Here is a 22,930-nt window from a genome sequence, read left to right on the forward strand (position 1 = left end):
AAATCGACGCATACCACCCCGGAAGCGACCCTAACCAATGTCCGTCGCCAACCACCACGAGAAGCAGATTTCCCCGAGCGGGATTGCACCAAAGACCATCCAGAACAGACAGAAATTTTAGCAAGATAGCTTGGGCAGAAATTGACAAGGCCTGCAAGCATTATCCCCGAAGAAAGCGCGCCACAAACCTCCATCACTTGACCAAACGTCCGGTCACCCCTCGTCCCCATTAAGCGTCGATGTACACAAATTGATTATCACCAGACCAAAAAAAAAGCAGAAACAAGAAAGAAAAGGGCAAGAAAAACATTCATGAATAACGAAAAGGGGAAGGAAACAAGGATAGGCAGCGCATCCAAAGATGCATTCAAGGATCTCCAATAACAGCAGTCAAACAATCAGGTAGAAGAATTGCGAAGTTGACGTTGTTGTTTGCATCTCCCTCAGTCTTGCGCTCAAGTTGGAATGACCATAGAGGTCAGGTTGTAGAAGGGAACCAAAGGGCAAAGACGTAAAGATAAGCCACTGTATCAAGCACGTTTCGAGACCGCATAATCGGTTGTCCCGCAGAACGGGTACAAGAATCCGAAAAGACAGAGAAAAAATTGTCGACAAAGTCATCACAAGCTCAATGAAATGTTGAACACCCAGTCAGCAAGGGATTGAATGTGAGCAGGCGATGAACAGAGGCGATTCGAAACGGTTGAAGTCGAAATAAGATCGAAAACGGGATAAGAGGGCTGTCAGGGAGTGCAGAATGAATAGATCCAAGAAAAAAGAAAGAAATTTCCGAAAAGGTCGAGTGCAATATGATCCGCTCCAAGGCGACATAGAGAGGTTCCCGGGTTTCTTAGTAGACAAGAGTGTGACCAGACAGGAGAATTATGAAAAAAGATCATAGCCTCGCTGCCGTATTACACGATTAGTACCACTGGTCCCCCGCTCCATCGTCCCGCTTCGAACGGCCACCAGAAGGTCCATAACCTAAAGCAGCACCTTTCGAGGCAGAACGCAGCCTAACGCCGAAGACTATGCGATTAGTCAGATTCGGAACTAAAGGGTCCTCCACGCCAGCGTCACGAAAAGCAAATCACTCAACGTAGGAGTCAAAGAAAGAAGGGGTTCCCTACTCGGAACCAGGTTTCATGTACTCACATCCTATCACTACCTCCCACGGCACGGTTGGTGTCCGGAGTGTTGTCAATGACTCTACGACGCTGGGTGGTGATGGCACCGGGCTTGGCAGCAGCGCTGGCTCCCGCGGCGCCGGCGGCTGGGGCGGCCTGTCGGCGTTGCTGCTCCTCGGCATCCTTGTCCTTCTTGCTAGCGTCCACGATCATGGCAGCATTCTTCTGGTATTTGTAGACGGTCCAATCAAAAACGTAGTCGTACTGGAAGGACTCGCGGACGAACAGATCACGGAAGATCTTTCGAAGGTAAGAGTAGTCGGGCTTGTCGTCGAAGCGCAGCGAGCGGGTGTAGTTCAAGTAGATGGCGAATTCGTTGGGGAATCCACGGCACAGGACCTCGGTGGGAGTGGTCATCTTCTTCTCCATGATGCGATCATATTTCTGCTTCTTGGTAGCAGCCTTTAGGCCCTGCCAGGGGAGAGAGCCACGGCAGAAGTAAAGCATGACATATCCCAGGGATTCCATGTCATCACGGCGAGATTGCTCAACACCCAAGTGAGTGTTGATACTGGCGTAACGGGCAGTTCCAGTAAGGTTCTTGTTCTCACGGTAAGGGATGTGGAAATGGGTCTTGGGGTCACGGTATTTCTTTGCAAGACCGAAATCAATGACATTAACCTGGTTTCCACGCTTTCCAATGCCCATCAGGAAGTTATCGGGCTTGATATCACGATGGATGAAGGACTTGGCGTGGATGTATTCGATGCGGGAGATGAGCTGATCGGCGAGAAGGAGGACGGTCTTCAGCGAAAACTTGCGGTTACAGAAGTTGAAAAGATCCTCCAGACTGGGACCCAGGAGATCGATGACCATGGCATTGTAGTCACATTCGGTACCGAACCAACGAACGAAAGGAATACCGACACCACCGGCGAGAGACTTGTAGACACGGGCTTCATATTCCAGCTGGGGGTGCTTGGCTTTGACGTTCTCGAGCTTGATGGCGATCTCCTCACCGGAGATGATGTTGGTGCCTACGTGGCTATGAGTTAGAGTTCGGAACAAAATCGGGAGGTATACATACCAAGGTAAATGTCACCGAAACTGCCACTGCCGATCTTGCGGCCGATGCGGTACTTGTTACCGACACGCAAATCCTGGATACTATGTCAGTATACTGCAGAATCCAAAGATTTTCGACGATAAAAGGGAGGTGATGTATCCAATAGAGAGCGTCCATGCTCTAAGATGTGTTGACATCGAGTAAGGCAAATAAAAGTCCAAGAGATTGGGGGGAGGCTGACACTGACCATGGTCGTCATCCTGGATAGATGGGGCACAGCGCTTAGCCGTGAACAATGACTTGAGACTAGGGAACCGAGTCTGTTAGGTTGCAAATAATAACACGGACGATTGAAATCGATAGCTGAGAGCTTGAATGTATCAAAAAAAAGACCGTAGTGGAAGAAGGGGAGGACGAGACGTTTATGAAAGAAACAGGATATGGGTGGGAGGAGGGGGTATGACAAGTGAGCTTTAGACAATGTTGAAGGCTGGTAGTTGCCTCATTTGAGAACACAGACAGGTACAAAACAAACTTGGGAAAGACGCGGCTGATCAAGATTGAAGCAGGTGCAAGAATCGATAAAGGCATACCTGGAGATAACGGATCGAAGGATATCGAATCTGCCGATCGTACTGAAGGTCCCGAGAGTTTGAAAAGTAGATAAAGATCCCGAGTAGATCCGGAACTTTAGGAAGAGGAAATAAACCAAGGGCAAAGCCTTGGATAACGGGCTAGAGGGAGATGATGAAGAAGGGAAAGGGGAGGAGAGGTGAGAGGGGCGGGTAAGTAGGAGTCGGTGAGCTGGGTATTTTTTTTATTAGCGAACGGTGGCTGACAGTTAGTTACAGGGGTATATCGGGTTGTTGGCGCCTTGGTATGGTAATTTTGGTATTGGGCTGCTGTTTACCCTCGGTACTTTGAAGTACTTTGAGGTACAATATTGGATAGTTAGAATACTTTTAATTTAATTCTACATAATCTCACTAAATCGATTGTTTTCCATATGAATACTTTTGATCAATAACTTTTGATATGATTGCTTGTAGTGGTGGCAATTCACTTAGGCAGCTGACCCCATTTGATCATTGGTACGGAGTACATGTGTACAGGATAGTAAACCTGCATTGAGTCTCCCTAGGCAACATCTATAGTTACATCTAGGGTTATGGATGATCTCGAGTATGGGGCCTAAATTGAAAGTAAGCACATCCCTCTAACAAAATAGGCATATGAAACTGTGTCCTTGCTTATTTGTAGACAAGCCGTAGATCAACGATACCGCAAGGTTTGGTAACTGCGCCCTGCGTGGCCTCTTTCGCCTATTCATAGCCATGGAAATTGGCGGATTTGCACTTATTGATGTAAAAGGAAATATAAAAAGAGGTAGAAAGAGATATAAGGAATTGTAATTTTGAAAATGTATAACTAGAAAGTGGCAGAATACCTGAGGGCGGTAAACATCTATATTGGAAATATTGTCCTTGACATCCTCTAGTATGCGCGATTTTCCCCAATGGGGAGATGGTTTCATTTTATTTCAGGTAAGGCTAGATTTGCCAAGCGCTACCATTTTTGCAAGCGCGTACCATGCGAGAATCAATCATAAACTAACACGGCATTGTTGCGATGTAAGTTTTGCTAACTATCGAATCGGGCTTGTGACGGGTCACCTCACATGGAAGGGGCTCAAGGAAATTACGGATGGAAATTACGTGTGGATATCTCCTTGCCAACAGTACATAGTCTTCATAAAAAGTTATGAGCCTCGAAGAGGCAACTAGGACGATTGCTGGCTATAGATGGACAAGGAAACTGCGTGGAATATTGTAGTGGTACAGCCAGAGTCCAATGAACATCGGAAAACCGGGGTATAAGAAGTGCGGCAGACAAAAAGGAGGAGCGGAAGAGAAGAACAAAAACAGGCGAAAACAGGCGAGACAGAATCAGGAAATGTAAACCCATCCATCCGTGTACAATAAAGAAGATCATTGAGGGAAAAAGACATCCAGGATACATTGGACGAGGCAAAAACGGAGCAGAAAAGAACAATCAAACAAAAGAACGAACAAAGTGTTGCGAATACATGGGCAAAACGCTCAGACGGTGCAAATCGACATATCTCAAGACGTATTCGTGGATCGGCAGACAGCGGAAGACATGATTGTTAGATCACGTTGGAGCCCTCGGGGTGTCCAGAACTAGTTCTCAAGGGTTGGGTATTCACAGGAACACCGACCCGTTCCTCCGCGTCCAGTCTCCTCCTCCACTCTGCCAGACTGTCGCTCATTAATGCAGGCCCTTCACTATCATTTTTGGTTGGGGTTCGCTCCAGATCCAGCTGGCTGCTCAAGCGGTAGTTGCGGTTTGTGCTTTCCCAGTGAGAACGTAGAGCGTCGAGCTCGTTGGCAAGGGAGTCCAAAGCCATGGAGCCACGGTTGTCGGGGAAAGTAGATTCCTGCGAGACACTGCTATCGGCTCGCGCCCTCCCGTGTCCTCCACTGACTGTGTTGCTAGAAGCATTACTGTGGGTACGAGAGATACCATTGGTGCCTGGGCCGTGCTGGGATTGACGGCGGTAATGGCCAACGGAGGTCTGCACCTGCTCCAGGAGCATGTTGACCTTGCTCTCTGCATCCGAAGCACGGGACTCAAGATGAGTGTTCTCTTGCTTAAGTTGCTCCAATTCGTCACGACTTTGCTTAATTTGCTCTGTAGCAGCAATGAATTCTTGATTGAGGCGCTTGTACTCGGCTTGCGAAAGCTCCTTTTCAGCTGCAGCCTGGTCAAGATCCTCCTTCATGTGCACAAGCTGGGCCTCTAGACTGGTGATGGAAGATGAAGTCCGTTCCTGGAGGTCCGAGATCGATTTCTGGAGATTGGCCCGTTCGGTCTCCCAATCGTCTGAGGATGCAGATGCCTGGCCGTCGGGGTTCTCAAGGGACTTCTTGTGAGCCTCTTCAAGATCAGATTGCAACTTCGCATTCTGGGTCTTGTAACGGCTTAACTCGTCCTTCATGCGCTTGAGCATCTTCTCTGTGCCCTTCACGTAGTGGACAGCTGACTGGTAGTCATTCTCGAGTTGCTCGAGTTTTTCGCGGAATGTTTTATCAGCTTCCTGCTCACGAGTCTCGAAGCTGTTTTTGAGGTCATCATGGGCCTTGATGCTGGCCGATAGTTGCTGCTCAAGCTCACGCAAACGGCTCTGCTCCGGAGTGCCGAATCGCGATCCGGGAGAATCAAGTCGCGGGGACCGTCTGGTGTCGCTGTTTATACCACGCTCACCGAGCAAATCCTTGAGAGCGGCATGCTGGATGGAGAGGGCCCCAGCCTCACGCTGCTGAGACTCGAGTTGGCTCTTCAAGTCTCGACTCTCCGTAGCCGCAGATTGACTTTCTTTCATAGCGGTTTGAAGCTGCCTGCGGAGTTGCAAGCCCTCGCGGCTGGCCTGCTCTTGGTATGCTTCAAGGCCGGCGATCCGTTCTTCCGCCCGGCGAAGCTTATCGGCAGCCGAGTTTGCGGCTGCCTGGTTAGCCTTCGCCAGAGTGGCAGACCGTTCGATTTGAGCCTCCAAGGCAGCGACTCTTTGATCAGCACGAGACCGAATCGAGTTGTCCAGATCCGTGGAAGATGCGCGCTCCAGTCCGGAGACGAAAGCCAGCTTGTGGGTTTCAGCTTCTTTAGCATGGCTCTCAGCCAGCTCCTCCAATTCTCGCAGACGACGTGTGAGGTTCTCCACTTCCGAGATACGTTCTTCATGCTCAGAACGAAGGCTCAACAACTTCTTCTCTAGTCCCTCCCGGCGCTCGCGCTCTTCAAAGAACTGTTTTTCGACGAGGGCTGTCTTTGCAGCTGAGGCGGAAACGGCTTCCTTGAGGCCACCAAAGATGGAACCAAATTCCTTTAGACGAGACGAGGAATCCTCAATCTGTGCCAACAACTCCTCCTTGTCCAAGGCTAGTTGCTGAAGGGAAGCCTCGGCTTCCGCGCGCAGCAATGCCTCTTCTCTGGACAGAGCCTCCGCGGTGTGAAGCTCCGCACGCAAATTCTCAGCTTCGAGAGGGTTACTTTGCATCTCGAGTTCTGCCAGGTGCTTGCGGGTAGCCTCATTTGTCTCTTCGGCCAATTCTTTTGCTTGGCGCTCTTGCAGAAGCTCAGTCGTCTGAAGTTCCAACTTGCTCTTCAACTCAGACTGAGCGGCGAGAGCAAGTGCAAGGCGACGGCCCATGTCAGTAGGCCGCTCCGAAGACCCGTCGTCCAGGTCCTGAGAAGCGTCAGGCTGAGGCGTGCCTCGCTGGCTGCCACCATGGGCAGCAAGCTTAGCACGCGAATAGGCGGCTTCATTGAGAGCCATATCACGCTGATGCTCTACTTCTGCAACCCGCTTAGATGCAATAGCTGCCTGTCGGTCCACGGTGGCTTGCATCTTGGTCAGGTCTGCTCTCATGGCCAAAAATGCTTCGAGCAACGGCCGATCTTCGTCATTCAGCGCGTCATTTGTCCGATCGTCCAAGGCAGGGCTACTTGTGGGGTTGGGGACATAGCCCCCCTTCTTTGCGAGGGCGAGTTCGGACGCATACCACGCGTTTCGAGCCTTCGTAGCTTCCAATTCCTTGATCAAGGCTTCTTGGTGAGGTGTTAACCGGGGAGACCTGGGCTCTTCACCAAGGGTCTTCGAGTTACGGTAAGTTCGAGATTCAATGGAACCCTCGACGCTGGCTTGCCGGCCCAAAATAGACTCTTCTCCGCTATCGACGGAGCCGCGCTGCCGTTGAGAGCGAAGTGAACGCTGGCGGCTAGGGGTAGTAATCAAAGGAGCAGCCTCACCTGCCTCCATAGCCTTGGCCGATGGCTTCTGATGTTGCGTAGGGGTTCGGCGTCCAGCGGATGGGGGCCCTTGGGATTCTTGTACGACTTCCTTGGCGACTGGGGATTCTGCGCCGCGCTCGCCATTTGCCACGCGAACATCAACTGTTGGGGTGTACCCGCGATCATTTTTAGTTGGGGTCTTGCTGCGAGGGTTGCTGACAGGCTGGGGGCCAGATTGTTGAGGACCTGGCTGAGGACCGTTGCTCCTGGGTCCCGGGGAAGGAGCTTGCCCAGGAGGTGGTGGGCCGGACGGTGCTTGGGCAATTGAAGCCCGCGGAAGTCTAGATCCTGGCCCTAAGTTTGGATTAGAGCCGAACTCCATCGGCCTTCCGACACCGGCGGCGGGTGACATGCTCTCGCGTGATGGTCCCCGTCGTACTTGTTGCTCGGGGCCTGGGTTTTGCGCCTCACGGGACGTCCTTCCAGACGAAGGTCCTTGCCTGTCGACACTTGTCTTCCTACCGCTTGCTTCGGGGACGCGTGCACCGGTTTGCGAATCGTTGGGGTACCGAATCTTGCTCGTATCCAGGATGTACGACATGCTGAGTTCGGCGGGATCCCGCGGGGCTGAGCTAGGCTCACCGGCCATGACAATGATCTGTTTCCCAAAGGCAGTCATGCTGTGACCGGATCGAGGAGAAGGGGCAGGGCCCATGTTTTGGAAGGAGTACCAGCGTCGAGTCGAGATGCGGAATGCAGAAAGATCACCGAGGTCAACACCTTCATCAGTGCGACCTCCGAACACATACATCACGTCGTTTACCAAGGCGGAGGCATGGCCCTCCCTAGGCGTAGGAATGAATCCAACACAATCAATCTCGGTCCAACTATTGGCGATGTGGTCATAGGACCAGACATCATTGAACCATTGCACTCCGTTCGTTCCACCAAACAAAAACAACTTTTCGTTGAAGCTAACAATTGTGTGGTTCGTTCTCGCTGGAGGAATTTGACCTTGCGGAGGCCCACCCTCGTGAGTGTTCGCAATAAGTACCTCCCATTTGTTCGCGGGGTTTTGGAGCTGGTTCAAGTCGAATGCAATTAAATCGTTGAAAAAGAAGCCCTCCACCTGTCCTCCAAATACGTAAAGTTTAGAGCCCAAAATATTCAAAGTGTGACCATAGCGACCAGAAGGTCGAGAACCGGGAGGAATGGCGCGAGACCATTGGCGGGAAGCTAAGTGAAATCGAAAGTCAGAATCTAGGTAGCCTGGAACGAGCTTTCCACTTACAGGTATTCAGAAGATACAATGTGTCGTCTAGAGAATCATTTTCGTTGATTTTGGTGTCACCGCCGAACACGATAAATGCATTACCGACGAGCAAGCTCGCATGACCCACTCTTGGGCCGGGGCCTTCAGATACCGTCGCAACCTGAAGACAACTCAAGCCACCACCGCTGCTCTCAATCATCCACAAGTCGCCCTTCACGGTGGATCCATCGATAAGACCACCCATCATATAGATGTCTCCCTCCTTCGAGGCCACTGAATTGATTGCTGCGCCATAGCGAGGGAATGGGTTCGTTTCCGGAGAAGAAAAGTTCAAACGGCGTTGAGACCATGGGTAGAGGGACGAGTTCGGACTCGGGGGCGGGAGGCCATTGGGTGGGCCCTGCGGTCGTGCCTGTAAACGTTAGATTTCTATCCTCGCATGTAAAGCGGTATCAGCGGAATAGCAAAACAAACACCCACCCGGGATTCTGATTCGGCTCTCTGCCGTTGTCGTACTGCATCCGAGCTCGTGGGACTTGTTGCTGTGTTGAGAGAGTTGCTGAAGCTACCACTTGGGGTTGGGGTTTGGGAAGTTGTGGGATCTCCTTTGGCACCATTTGACATAGTAGGTGATGCCGAAGAGGGAGCACCTTCCGAGGTATGAACGTTTCTTGTGACTGGGGGAAGTGCGTTCCCTGCATTCCCCTGCTGGGCCTTCTTCGATTTGAAGAAAAAAGCCATCGTAAATATGGGGTCGTAATCGGTCGTATCACAGGATCTGGCGCGAAGTCAAGCTGCGCCGGAAGGCAGTTTTGTTCCGACACCCGTACAAGAATCAAACGAATGGCGTCTGGGACGTTGAGTTGTGGATAGGGGAAGTTGTCTTTTTCAGATGTGGAGTTGGGAACCAGGAACCACAAGGAACCATAAAACGTTCCATGCACAAGCCGCTCAGCGCCAGAAAAAAATAATAATAAAATTAAAAAAGGTAGGGGGCTCGTTCACAGCGCCTCTGGTATTTACCTGGGCATGGGACTATTTGGACAATCAAATCAAAGCCCAGGTCAAGGCGAGAAAGGGGGAGGGGAGAGATGTCAAAGAGGAAGAAGATGTCGGTGTTTCAATTCCCTGGCGGAAGATGCTCTAAGTCATTTTGGTCTTAGTTCATCGAACATGCATACTCAGGGGCGCGTTCTCTACAATCAAAATTTGCTTATAATAATTAGACCCCTACAATACTTAACTATAGTTAGGTATTTCCTATCTCTGTTTTTTTTGTGTTTTTTTTTTCAACTCTCATTGTTTTGAGTACGAATGCTCCAGCCTCCAAGAATCACGGGCCACATTCCAATGGCAGTATCTAGCATATCCAAGTACAAAAAGGTGGAAAAAGAAAGCGGCGGGGGAAAAAAAGGTTTAGCAATAATGCGGCTTAGAACGAACCACAAGGGGTTAGATGTAAATGTCATACTTCTTGTGTTTATATGTTTCATGTCTTTACTTTCTAATTCCTACTACGTACGGACTATGTCTATGTACAATTGAAACTGACCCTACGAGACCACAACCTGGCTCTAATTATATCGAGAAACCCGTCCTATGAAGCTGCAGGTCCAATGATATTTCGTGACACTGCATTCCGCAATTCCAGATCCACTCCCCACAACGTGCTGAGAAAGTATAACACTTTTTGACTGCGTCTGCAATGTACAATATTGGAAATAGAGAAATATGTACATATATATAATTGATCTGGCAAACTTTAAAGAGCTTTCATTTGTACAATAAATATACATGTATGTATTAAAAAAAGCTCTGTTCAATACCTCGAATTTTAGAAATGATAATGCCCCCTATCATAAGAATTTGGCCGATCTCTCTTTCCCGTTTCCCGAGGTCTTGTCAAGGGATGGGCAATCTTATAATTTGCTTTACAAAAGTCCATTATCATTGGATAAACGCCATCTGTGCCATTCATTTGTTTGCTGTGTCTTACTAGAAAATTGACGTGTCTGATTTATCTGTTGTTCTGTTATTCTGCTGTTTCTGTGCCTTCATCAGTGAGACCTTTTTTTGTACATCACGAACACCCACAAAAGCTGTCTAAGACATTGAATTCACATGCTCATTCTCCCCTTCAAATTACAAGAACAGATTGCAACATTGTGCCCAAGTGGGGATGTTGGGCTTCCTGCACTCCAATGATGTAACCGATATAGTACGTTGTAAATATCAATTAGGTCCAACCACTCCGTACATTATATATCAAGCATATAACGAGATGTTTTATTATGTTAGACTGCCTAATCAAGTGGCAGCGTCATAAATACTTCAAATAAAGTTCAATTACTGATTGGACTTTTCAAAGTCACAATGATAATACCCAAGGTTGTATACTTCCAACCTTGGAAATGCCAAGACATGAATAATCCGTGGGGAAGACTTCGGAATATCTGCCGAACCTGGAATATCTATATTCCGACGTTGGAGCATCGGAGTCTCGCCTGTCGAACTGCATCCACTAGCTAGACCAGGACGTTAGCTCTTTGCCTCAGAATCCATAGGCTGTGTACTGAGCTCTCCGAGCGCTCCTGGAATTTCTCCAGAACAGTCGCAAATTGAGACCTGTCCGGTTCACTCCAGATCCGGCCAAGTTCTCGGTTGTCCTAACTATTTCATCATCAAATCTTTGGTCCAGCTTCATTCGGTAATAACTGGATTCTCACCACCATTTCGAAGCAGTGGTTTTCAATCGTTTGGCCAACAGGAAACTCTCACTTACCTTGACACTTGTCTCGGCATTTCTCTAACTCTCCCAATCTCGCGTAACACAATGAACCAAAATACAACATGAGAGATCCCACCACCGAAATGGAACCAAGCTCGCAACAAACGACCAACGGGTCGACAGCCTCGCGTCGAAATCCGAATAAATCTGTCCGCGTTGCGTTTGGTCCTGATTTAGAAACTACGATCCCCGCCCGCGATAGATCTCCAGCCCCGTTGGCTGGGCACCATCGTTCTCTCACCACGGTTGAACACAGGCAGCCTACCCTCACACCACCAGCAAGACCAACAAGTTCCTCCGGGGAGAATATTGCAATCGGAGATGCTCCACCTCGCCGCCCCTCACCTCGGAGATCTGAGAGCAGCCGACCGGCCATGTTAAAAAGGGCCAAGAGCGACTATGGCCCAAGCCGGATAACTTTTGATAAAGCAGCAGGCGATGACGATGAAGACTTCGCTATGCGACATGGGTGGCAGGAGGAATATACTTCCAGCGAATATCTCAAGATCTTGCATTCGGTGAGCGCAACCACCTGTTCTTGTGAATCTCTTCCGAGGCTAACATGACTACCCGCTGGGCATAGAATTTCTACATGTACTTCACCGAAAAGCGTCATGAAACAAACGGCATTCCTCGAGATCCGGTCGGCAGCTGGCCCAGTCAGGACTGGCGCATGAAAGATCGCCTCAAGACCGTCTCTGCGGCATTGGCGATCTGTCTGAATATCGGTGTCGACCCTCCTGACGTTGTCAAGACAAACCCAACGTCCAAGCTTGAATGCTGGGTGGATCCCACTTCGACCACGGGCGGTGGCCAAAACAAGATAATGGAGCAAATCGGCAAGAAGCTGCAGGAGCAATACGAGACTCTGAGTCTCCGGACTAGGTACAAGCAGTATCTCGATCCATCAGTTGATGAGACCAAGAAATTCTGCATCTCCCTTCGCCGAAATGCCAAGGATGAGCGAGTCCTCCTGCATTACAATGGACACGGAGTACCATTGCCAACTCAATCAGGCGAAATCTGGGTCTTCAACAAGAATTACACCCAGTACATTCCAGTCCCACTGTATGATCTGCAATCTTGGTTGGCCGGGCCTAGTCTTTTCGTCTTTGATGTGTCACATGCAGGCAACATCGTTCAAAATTTCCACACTTTTGTCGAGAAGCACGAGAAAGAGAATGTCGAAGCCAAGAAAAGAGACCCGAATGCCATCGTTCAAAATTATGGTGATTGTATCATACTCGCTGCTTGCCAGAAGGCAGAATCTCTACCCACCAACCCGGATCTCCCTGCCGACTTATTCACCTGCTGCCTGACAACGCCGATTGAAATCGCGTTGCGATTCTTCATATTGCAGAATCCTCTCAGGACAGACATATCTATTGACGATTTTCGGGTACCCGGTCGGCTCCAAGATCGCCGTAGTCCTTTGGGAGAATTGAACTGGATATTCACTGCCATCACTGATACTATCGCGTGGAACACCTTGCCACGGGCGTTGTTTAAGAAACTCTTTCGGCAGGATCTGATGGTAGCTGCTCTCTTCCGCAACTTCTTGCTCAGCGAGCGCATCATGCGCACGTACAAATGCCATCCAATCTCTTCACCGGAACTCCCTGAAACACACCACCACCCACTATGGAAAAGCTGGGATCTTGCAGTCGAGATGGTACTGTCCCAGCTCCCAGCTCTGATTGATCAGGAAGAAGGGCGTCGGCTGTATGAATACCAACATTCAACATTCTTCGCTGAGCAACTCACTGCCTTTGAAGTTTATCTCTCGTCTGGCCCCACAGAAAGAAACCCTCCAGACCAGCTTCCCATTGTCTTACAGGTTCTGTTGAGTCAAGCACATCGGCTGCGGGCTTTAATTCTATTGAGCAAATTTTTGGACCTTGGCCCTTGGGCCGTCCACCTTGCGCTTAGTATTGGCATTTTCCCTTATGTTGTTAAGCTGCTGCAGTCAGCAGCCCAAGAACTGAAGCCCGTTATGGTATTCATTTGGGCCAGAATTATGGCAGTCGACCACACGGTACAAAACGATTTGCTCAAAGACAACGGAATTCACTATTTCATTTCAATCCTGAACCCTACTTCTCCTATTCCTGTTGGAAATGCCAGCGAACATCGTGCCATGTGTGCCTTTATAGTCTCTATATTTTGCAAGAACTACCCGCAGGGCCAGAATGTTTGCCTCTCTGGGGAGCTGTTTGACTCGTGTCTCAGGCATCTCAGCGATGTAGAAAACCCTTTACTTCGTCAATGGTCATGCCTTTGTCTCAGTATGCTCTGGTGCGATTTCCCCGAAGCAAAATGGATGGGCATCCGATGTGCGGCTCCTGCGAGACTGTGCGAGTTGAATTTTGACCCTGTGCCTGAAGTTCGCGCCGCCATGCTGCACGCTGTCACCACGTTCCTGGGAATCCCTGATCTGACCGATCAAGTGGCACAAATCGAGGAGACTTTAGCCCTGGCGGTCTTGCCGATGTCTGCTGATGGTAGTGTGGTCGTGAGGAAAGAGCTGCTTGTCTTTTTGTCGACATTCGTCAGACGCCACCAGAATAAGTTCCTGGTCGCGGCTTTCGAGGAACTCCAGGAAGAAAAACGGTCTCTGCATCAACGCTTCGAGGGCGAGACCTCCCAGGCCGGAGGCTCTGGCTCCAACCAACCCCAGCTTTCCCGTAACACCACCTTCGGGGCCATTTGGAAGCAGCTTTTAGCTCTTTCGGTTGACCCTCACCCTGATATCGCCCAGGATGCCGCTGTGGTTGTCGATTACATCCATTTGGCTTTGCTGGAGTCCCCCATGGCATTCATAACCAACAAGCTTCAAAAAGAGATTTTGAAAATCACAGGCTTATCCCAAGTCCAATCTCATGAGCGAAACGAAGCAAAGAAGACCGCTCCCCCTTCAACACCACCCACATCTGCTGCTGCAACCTCAAGGCAAGAAGGTTATCTTTCAATGGGCTTCAAGCGAACCGCCAGCGTCGCTGCCTCTTTGAAAAACCTCGCCTTTGGTAACTCGGCGGCAGGAGACCCATCATCTGACTCCTCAAACCCCCCTTCACCTTCAACAAGCCGTATGCCGATCACCCCTCGCGGTCGAGCCCCTATTGAATGGACTCGACCCCCAGAGGTCAATGATCATGTTGCGCCTGCGACAACATACCACCAAGCTCCTGTTCCAACATCCCGAGGTTTTGAGCCCAAGGGATTCGACGTTGTGCCGGTCATCCCTTTGAAGAGCAGATTCCTTGACTGGTCTACTGAGGTAACTGTTCAACACTCATTATCATGCACATATACTAACCGTCGTTCGTCAAGTATTTCCGGGAGCCCCAGATGAAGCCCAACGAGCCGGATGAGCCGGGTAGCTCGGACTACAACCAACGTCTTTGGAGACGCGGCCGCAATGAAAGGATCATTGCCGAGACCCAACCCCTCAAGGCGAAGGCTGGAGCGAGCCGGTGGGATAATTCCGTTGCTCTACTGTCCAACAGTAGCCAGCCTCACAAGATGTGCTTCCATCAATTTGAAGACCATCTTGCGGTTGCAGATGATCGGGATACTATTGCGTACGTTCTGACTGCGTCATCTATGCATGATATCTTCTAACCTTCAATTTTGTAGAATCTGGGACTGGCAGAGCCACAAGCGCCTCAACCAATTCTCAAACGGGAACCCGGCCGGATCTAAAATCAACGAAATTCGATACATTAACGAGGACGACCAGGCACTCCTAATGACTGGCTCTTCTGATGGTGTAATTAAGCTCTTCCGCCACTACGAAACCAATAATGACATCGAGGTGGTCACGGCTTTCAGGGCGCTCCCTGAACTGATCCCAAGCAACCGCAACGCAGGACTTGTGCTTGATTGGCAGCAAGGTCAAGGCAAAGCTCTTGTTGCAGGAGATGTAAAGGTCATTCGTGTCTGGAATGCTGCGACCGAAGTGTGTACAAATGTAAGGCTTCTTTTGATTTTATTTGAGGTTGAACTTACCAACATTGATTGCAGGACATTCCCGCGCGATCTGGCTCCTGCATCACTTCGTTGACATCCGACCAAGTAGCAGGCAACATTTTCGTTGCAGGTTTTGGTGATGGTGCAGTTCGAGTCTTCGACCAGCGCTTGAAGCCAACCACATCTATGGTCAAGGTTTGGCGTGAGCATAAGCAATGGATCACCAATGTCCATATGCAACGCGGCGGATTGCGTGAATTGATTTCAGGTGGCCGCAATGGCGAGGTTCGACTGTGGGATCTCCGCATGGACAGTCCTATCTCTACCATATATGCTACCAAAGACACACTGCGAACCTTGAGTGTCCACGAACACGCTCCAGTTTTCAGCATGTATGTTGATCCAATTTATTTCCTTGTGTTTCACACCGAGCTAACAAATCATAGGGGAACCAATCGCCACGAAGTCAAGACTTTCAACGTGGATGGTACATACCTATCCACATTTGAGCCGTACTCGAGCTTCCTTCATCATAACCGATCATCCCCGATCGCCGGCACAGCCTTCCATCCTCACCGGACTGTGCTTGCCTGTGCGGCGTTGAATGATCACCATGTCAATCTCGTGTCCTGCTAATCCTAATCCAGCTATGAAGTTCATGACACGTGTGTTGGCGCTTGTGTGTTCTCCTTTCTCTTGTCTTAATATTTTCTTTTCTGTAATATGCACCTGCATACCCAATGAACAATTTTAACGGCGTTGGCAATTGATTGACTATTGACTTGGTCGACTTTATATTTAATATTGCATTGGCTTCGCTTATTCGGTTTGCTCTACTATCCAGTAATTTTGACCCGTGAACTTGTTTAGGTGTTTTCAGGTCCATGCAGTTTGTTTCTGGTGGTTTTCCCACGTCAAACCTAATATCTCGTCGAAGTACATTAGTATTGATTACCCTCCGTATAGACAATAGAGTCTCTAATTATAGCTGCTCAAATGCACACCCATGTACAATATCGGAGTGAAATATGGACTAATTCATACAGTGACACTAGCAAATATATATTTCTGACATTACCTTGTACGGTTCATGTATCGTGAAACGAATTCGTTATCAAGTACATTGTATGCTTATTGCCTGCCACGGTAGCTACCCCGCAAAGAGAACTGCCGAGATGACCGTGCACAAGCTTAACCCTTCCAATACTCTGTTTCCCGACTTTCCTATAAGGTCGAATTTTCAAAGAACCATCCATGCATCTACTACCTACGTATTCCCATACTAAACCCGCCATGTCATCCTCAGCAAAAAGCCCATCGATGATATCAGAGCTCAAAGCAAGTCACATTCCACTGCCTTGGTGTGACGAATATGAGAGGATGATTAGTGGAATGGAGTTTGTTTTTTTGTCTCTCACTATGAAGATGCATCCGAGTTGACAGATGCATAGCTTCTCGACGTCTCGTTCGACAGAACTTCAGGAATATAAACTCCAAACATTGAAGAAGCTCAATGAATTCAACGACCTTAGCATTCCAGACGGCAGCACGTTAATGTCATTAAAAGAACGGCGCATGACTGTAGCCAAGAACTTGCTTGGCCAACTTGGGGAGGGTGCCAGTATTGAGCCACCATTCTTCGTTGGATGGGGTTGTAATGTTTTCATGGGGGACAACGTTTACATAAATCGCGAGTGAGTACGCCGCGTTTGCATTGTTGCTCGAGATCAATTCCGCATAAGTCTCACAGTCAGCAGGGTTTCGCTCTATGATAACGCACTCATTAAAATTGGTGATCGTGTCCTCGTTGGTCCAGGTGTTTGTATTTGCACGGGTACGCACCAGACAGCCTCGGGGGATCGGAGGGCAGCGATTGGCACGTCTTTTGCTCGCCCGATAACTATAGAGTCGGACTGCTGGATCGGTGCGAGGGTTACCATCTTAGACGGCGTACACATTGGAGCGGGTTCAACGATTGCGGCAGGGTCTGTAGTTACACACGATGTTAGACCTGGATGTCTCTTTGGTGGGGTCCCTGCAAAATTTATTCGGAAGTTGGACTGATGGAGACCTATGATAAGGGGGCTATGATGGCTTTCTCATCTTATGTGTATACTGAAAGGATGAAGTTTGTTTCAATTAGCAATCTGCGTATACGGCATTGGATTCTTAGACATAGTATGGTATGTTGAAAAGACAGAAATTGAACATAAAAATTTGAGATCTTCATGATAAACTAATTAAAAGCTAGGAAAACAGGCGGGGGAAATTTCGTATAAACATAACTCGTAATTAGCCTAGTAACCACTGCGCTGGTTGCTGATGGGGTTGCTCTTCTCGTCGACTCTGGGGTCCAGCTTGTTCAAGAGGTCAGAGCTGTGAGGACCGGTGGTCTTGCCAGTCTTCGAGGTGTTCTCATTGTAGCTGCTACCACCGGTTGTGTTTCCACCGAAACCCTGCTCGCCGGTGCGGCTATCAAGGCCATGGGTGTTGTGCAAACCAGACGTGTTGTGGCCGGGGCCGTGGCCGTGTGTAGAGCCTCCATAGTTGTCACTACCGCTGATTGGGTTGTTGGAGAGTCCACCAGTGGTGCGGCCAGTAGAGCCGTAGGTATCACTACCGGAGATGGGGTTGGAACCGTAGCCGGTGGAGTGGCCAGCGGAGTGGCCAGTGGAGCTGCCGAAGTTGTCACTTCCAGAGATGGGGTTTCCAGAGCCGTAACCGGTGGAGGCCGTGTTCGGGTTGGAGTCAAAGGCACCACCACTGGAAAATTGAGATCCACTGGTTCCATGCTTTCCACGGTTGTCTTCAAGAAAATGTCAGGTTACACTCTTTCAAAGCTTAAAGGAAAGCTTTTACTTACCAAGATCACTGTCGACGCGGGGGTCAAGCTTGTTAGCCAACTTGGAGTCGTGAGGGCCTGCATTGATGTTGCTGGAGCCATAGGTTCCAGTGTTGCTTGAGCCGTATCCGCCTACCGGCTCCGATCCGTAAGTATTGGAACCAGCACCGATAGGGCCGGTACGGGAGTCATGGTGAATACCAGAGCTGTGGCCACCAATACCAGTGCCCGTGGTGGAAGATCCGTAGGTGTTGTTAGCACCAGTGCTGTAGGGACCAGCTCCAGTTGATGAGCCGTGGGTTCCAGTCTCATAACCTGAACCTGAGCCCAAGCCACCGCCAACGCCAACGCCAGAGCCATATCCAGTTCCTGCTGTGGTGGATGAGCCATGGTGGGTGCCAGGAGCGCCAGAGTTGAAGCCACCGGTATTGTAGCTTTCAGGCCCAGTGGAAGAACCGTAGGTGTTAGATCCTGCACCAGTAGATGTGTATTGACCAGGAACGTTGTCCTTGGCGTTGTGGGTGTTGTGGGAGGATCCATGTGTATCATGGGTACCTACACATAAAATCGTTAGTTTATAATGTTTTGAATGAGTAGATGATACGAACCAGATGTCTTGGAGTCATGAGTGTCCCCATGGTGGCCGCTAACGGCGTCCTTGACCTTGTTGATAATGCTCGACATAATTAGAAGATGTGAATGTGAATGGGAATTGAATGAATTGTTATGATTTGATTGTAGATTGTGTGTAGAAAATAATTGGGAAAGAGAAGTCATCTCTGAGTTTTTATATGTCTTGTCGATGTTTGTCTTGATCAGACCACCAATAGATCGTTACTTCTAGATACATAGTGACGCCATAACGCGGGGGTGTATACGAATATTACCATCATAAAAACATGGATGGAGTGTTTTGATTATGGCTTTTTTACAATGGCCATGACGTTCCAAACGGGTTTTCCATCACAACAGTATTCTTGGCTAGAAAATAAAGAGCTATGGGTGTCATTCATCGTCATGTCCTGGATCTGCATCAAAATTAATAACGCCACTGAGCCAGACTTGAGCTGTGCGACCAGTTGTTTCAGCTTAAGTGGGTTTCCCAGTGTCATGTAAGACGTCCACAATTGGACACACCGTTTAATTGAAGCTAAGTTAAATCAAAAGGATCACTATTCACATCAGACAAGTCACATCATAGATAGCTATATATACAAATTCCAAGTGATTCTATAATATACACATATGTAGCAACTATCGAATACTTCCAAGGTTAAGGAGCTCAATAAAGTAAGATCGAGATATACGTCATATTTGCCCCACCGGTCCACACATGGCTAGTGGAGTCTAGCCTTATCGATTTCCAAAAATATATTTGATTTTTTGATATTTAATTTGCTCCTTGATCTATCCATTGTATATCATTGACATATATGGTCATACATCCATGGATATTCTAGAATATCAATGGAGCAAGGTGTGGCTCAACTGTCAATCGAAATATCATTGAGAAAACAAATATGTGATTTTAGATTTGTAGTTGCCTAGCAATGATGACATGATCGGCACTGTACCTACAAGGTACAGTAGGCTTGAATGAGAGTCAAAAACCACATTAGCAAATCTATGTGACATATTGCGAAAGTTGGGTGACAAGCAAAATATAGTAGCTAGCAATAGTACATCTGGTTTTGGCTGTTTTTGTGTATTGCTAAGGAAAAGCTGTTCTGCTCTTAATTCTTGCAATTTTGGTGGGATCTGCCATTGAATCCTCTATATCGCTCTACTGAGTTGTTCTCAGAAGATCAAGATACTCATGATCGAGACTAGTTTACTACATCATCGACCAACATCACTTTTCTTTCTGCTCTCGTCTTAACCGTGCAAGTCCTACAATGTAATATTGTAAAATGGTCAGGTGATTCAAGGCACCAAGGCCATAATATTGCCTCAGGCCTCCAACACATGACACTTGGAGCGGGCATGCCACCCGGTTATCCGCATCATGCGTTCACCTCCCCTTCTCCGCCTGACCGACTTCATTCCCTGCCTTCCCTCGTTCGCTTTCGTCTTCTTGTGAACTTGCGCTGGCTGTTTACTGCGGTATTCTTTATTCAGCCGTGGAGCTATGCGTTGTGCTCAATGAGTTGCTGTTTGATCACTTGCCGCTAACCGTTGGATTGCTCATAAAGAGCCCATCCAAAGTACTGTGGTACAACGGATCCACTGGTATCGTCAATCCCTCACTTGATCCACTTGATATCTGTCGCGGCTCGACTTCCGATTAAACCTCTCATCTTCCAAAGTGATAAACAACACCTACCCGAAGACATGCGACCGCCACGCCTAATCATCGTTCTCTTCTGCCTAATCTTCTTTCCGATTCTCCTCACCTTCTTCTCTGCGCTTACATCGCCTAAAGTAGCAACACCCAATACGCTCGCTGGTCGAACGACTGGGCTACATGCTTTATTTTCTTTTAACATACCCTCCTCGCTTTTTCCACCGTCGGCCATTATCAGTCTCACCGATGACAACTCAACCTTCTTCCTCGCCCGACCTGCAGCATTTGGCCCACTCCTACCGACAAAGGGACTAAGTGGACAGCTATGGGTGGGAAGTGGATTCGGCGAAGGAGGGATGGCCGCCGGCGTGGAAGGAGAACTAGGCTGCTCTGATATTCCCGGCTGGGGTGATGGCACCAATCAAAAGAAACAAGAAAAATCCTCTAGAAGCCTGGAGCAGAGTTCCGGTCTCTCCGGAGGTAACACAGTGAATGATCCGTCGCCCCAACGCCAACGGTCGGTATCGCAGGCCGATACCACATCAGCGAGCGATCGAGATGATACCACCACCCCGCTCTTGACCAACGATGGCACTGATGACCATCTGCACCACCCACTGCCCGAATCTGGCGCTTCAAGCCCCGGGATGAGCCAAAAGTATGGAGATTATGTCCAAAACAAGCCTTCCGCGCATGCCGATATTCAATCCCTACAGGAAACCGCCGAAATCCAAGGCAAAGTAGTGCTCTTGAGTCGGGGTGGGTGCGGCTTTTTGGAGAAGGTCAAGTGGGCTCAACGGCGAGGAGGGGTCGCCTTGATCGTTGGTGATGATACTCGGGGTGGAAACTTGGTCACCATGTATGCCCGAGGTGATACATCAAACGTTTCGATCCCAGCATTGTTTACCTCGCACACTACCGCCCACCTTCTATCGTCGCTGATACCTGGACATGCTGGAGGAACTGCAAGCTTGGGAGACGTACTGAAGTCATCTCAGGCAAAACCGGCAGGCCAGGCTGATAAAGAACGAGTTGTGACTAGCACAACGTCACCAGCTACTCCAAGCCCGACAGTCAGTAGTCATTCGGCTGCAAAGGAGAAGCCTGCAGCTCCCTCTCATTCCAATGATGGATTCTGGCGTACCATAGGCTCGTTCTTCGGACTGTGCAACAAAAACGGAGGCTCGGGTCATCTAGAAGACAGCCGCCGCCCGCCGAGCAGCGGTAACATTGACTGGATTAACTTCGGTTCGTGGGATGATAGCGAAATGAACCCGGGGAAAAGAGCAGATACCAATCGTCGTGCTCAGGGCAAGGTGGACGTGACTTTTGACAGTCACCGGGCCGACATGTCTCCTGATAGCTTTGACGAAGATGACTTTGTCATTGGAGTTCAGGATTGGAGAGACCCCGATTTGATGCCTGCCAAAAGCAGCACGCCCCCAACACCTAGCACTTCTGTGACAGGCAAGGACTCCTCCAAGACTGGCAGTGCGGACAAAGACGCTTCCTTGTTTAATACCATGCAAGGTGGCAGCATCACACCTGGAAGTGGAGAATATCAAAGCATTGACAGGTCTGGTGCCGCTTCTCACGACAAGGGTGCCAAGGGCTCGGAGAAAGAATCCGTCGAAGCTCAAGCGAAGAACAAATCTTCCGATAAGGGCTGGTTCTCGAGTCACTTCAGCTGGGGAAACGATGCAAAGCAGGATTCCCGGCCTTCTTCGCTCCCCTCGCTTCAGAAAAATATCGCAACAAACCTGGAGGTGCAAAGTAGCCCCATCACTCCGGACCGGACCAATGTGGAGTCTTCCGAACACGAAGGTCTCTGGGTCACAATGACACCCACCAGCATGTCTACCAGTCCCTTCTTCGATACCCTATTGGTTCTTGTTGTCTCTCCATTGCTCACGTTGACGGTTGTATACGCCCTTTTGCTGCTCCGGTCTCGAATCAGACGGCGCCGATGGCGCGCGCCGAAGTCGGTCATTGAACGACTTCCTGTACGGACCTACCACACCATTGCGTCCACTTCCTCCTCATCCTCTAACTCAACACGTCCCTCGAGTCCCGGTCCTGTGTCACCGACTTCCCCGCTTCTCAGTAATGAAAGCCGGCCGACTGGTTCCCGGTCAAACAGATCGCGTTCACAGACAGTTGGTGGCACTATAATGGACTCGTCTACTCTGCCTAAAGAAGAGAAATGCAGCCTACAGGCTGGCTCCACCTTGTGGCGACGCAAATATACGGGAAGACAGGTCGAGTGTGTCGTCTGCCTTGAGGAATATATCGATGGTCAAAGCCGGGTCATGAGCTTGCCATGTGGCCATGAGTTCCACGCAGAATGCATGTAAGTGATAGCAATATATATTCCTGTACCTACATGTTCACTAACTTATTTAGTACCCCTTGGTTGACTACTCGTCGACGGACCTGTCCAATCTGCAAGGGCGATGTTGTTCGCTCCATGACTCGCTGCCAGCCAGGAGACCCAGGGAATCATGCGCAGTCCAGCGATGATATCCACTCCGCCGAGTCCATCTCGCGGGCTGGCGCTTCCTCTGCACCGGTACTGATCGAAGGTGTCAACGATGACCCTTCTGACACTGAGCAAACTGCAGGACTACTTGATGACCACGCGAATTCTGCACCACAGTCAAGCTGGAGAAACCTAGCTACTCTGAGCTTTTCTGCCCTCAGCGGCGATACCATTTGGCACCAGGCTCGTGCGGACCGCAACCGCTAACTTTCATATTCTTTCCACTCCTTTTT

At 49.3% G+C, this 22,930-nt stretch overlaps 5 protein-coding genes across 5 annotated transcripts; 2 read left to right on the forward strand and 3 right to left on the reverse strand.

The window, feature by feature from the left end:
* Window positions 1–922: 922 nt before the first annotated feature.
* On the reverse strand, window positions 923–2,452 carry N7529_008753 (casein kinase 1 family protein; the record flags this gene model as incomplete). The annotated part of the gene is made up of 4 exons (XM_057244280.1): window positions 923–1,029; window positions 1,169–2,164; window positions 2,215–2,287; window positions 2,441–2,452. 4 exons carry the CDS (start codon window positions 2,450–2,452, stop codon window positions 923–925), a joined length of 1,188 nt encoding a protein of 395 aa, XP_057095818.1.
* Window positions 2,453–4,360: 1,908 nt separating this feature from the next.
* On the reverse strand, window positions 4,361–9,016 carry N7529_008754 (putative cell polarity protein (Tea1); the record flags this gene model as incomplete). Its single annotated transcript, XM_057244281.1, has 3 exons — window positions 4,361–8,238; window positions 8,294–8,687; window positions 8,756–9,016. The coding sequence occupies 3 exons, from the start codon at window positions 9,014–9,016 to the stop codon at window positions 4,361–4,363; spliced, it is 4,533 nt and encodes a 1,510-aa protein (XP_057095819.1).
* A 2,109-nt stretch (window positions 9,017–11,125) lies between these two features.
* N7529_008755 (ubiquitin-binding TORC1 subunit KOG1) lies at window positions 11,126–15,668 on the forward strand (the record flags this gene model as incomplete). Its single annotated transcript, XM_057244282.1, has 6 exons — window positions 11,126–11,581; window positions 11,647–14,340; window positions 14,394–14,644; window positions 14,700–15,021; window positions 15,087–15,424; window positions 15,479–15,668. 6 exons carry the CDS (start codon window positions 11,126–11,128, stop codon window positions 15,666–15,668), a joined length of 4,251 nt encoding a protein of 1,416 aa, XP_057095820.1.
* A 1,661-nt stretch (window positions 15,669–17,329) lies between these two features.
* On the reverse strand, window positions 17,330–18,558 carry N7529_008756 (uncharacterized protein; the record flags this gene model as incomplete). Its single annotated transcript, XM_057244283.1, has 3 exons — window positions 17,330–17,838; window positions 17,896–18,429; window positions 18,483–18,558. The coding sequence occupies 3 exons, from the start codon at window positions 18,556–18,558 to the stop codon at window positions 17,330–17,332; spliced, it is 1,119 nt and encodes a 372-aa protein (XP_057095821.1).
* Window positions 18,559–20,205: 1,647 nt separating this feature from the next.
* Window positions 20,206–22,904, forward strand: N7529_008757 (PA and RING finger domain protein; the record flags this gene model as incomplete). The annotated part of the gene is made up of 2 exons (XM_057244284.1): window positions 20,206–22,508; window positions 22,562–22,904. The coding sequence occupies 2 exons, from the start codon at window positions 20,206–20,208 to the stop codon at window positions 22,902–22,904; spliced, it is 2,646 nt and encodes an 881-aa protein (XP_057095822.1).
* Window positions 22,905–22,930: the final 26 nt, after the last annotated feature.

The sequence above is a fragment of the Penicillium soppii genome (genome assembly GCF_028829465.1).
Source record: "Penicillium soppii strain IBT 18220 chromosome Unknown utg000006l, whole genome shotgun sequence".
Taxonomy (NCBI): Eukaryota; Fungi; Ascomycota; class Eurotiomycetes; order Eurotiales; family Aspergillaceae; genus Penicillium; species Penicillium soppii.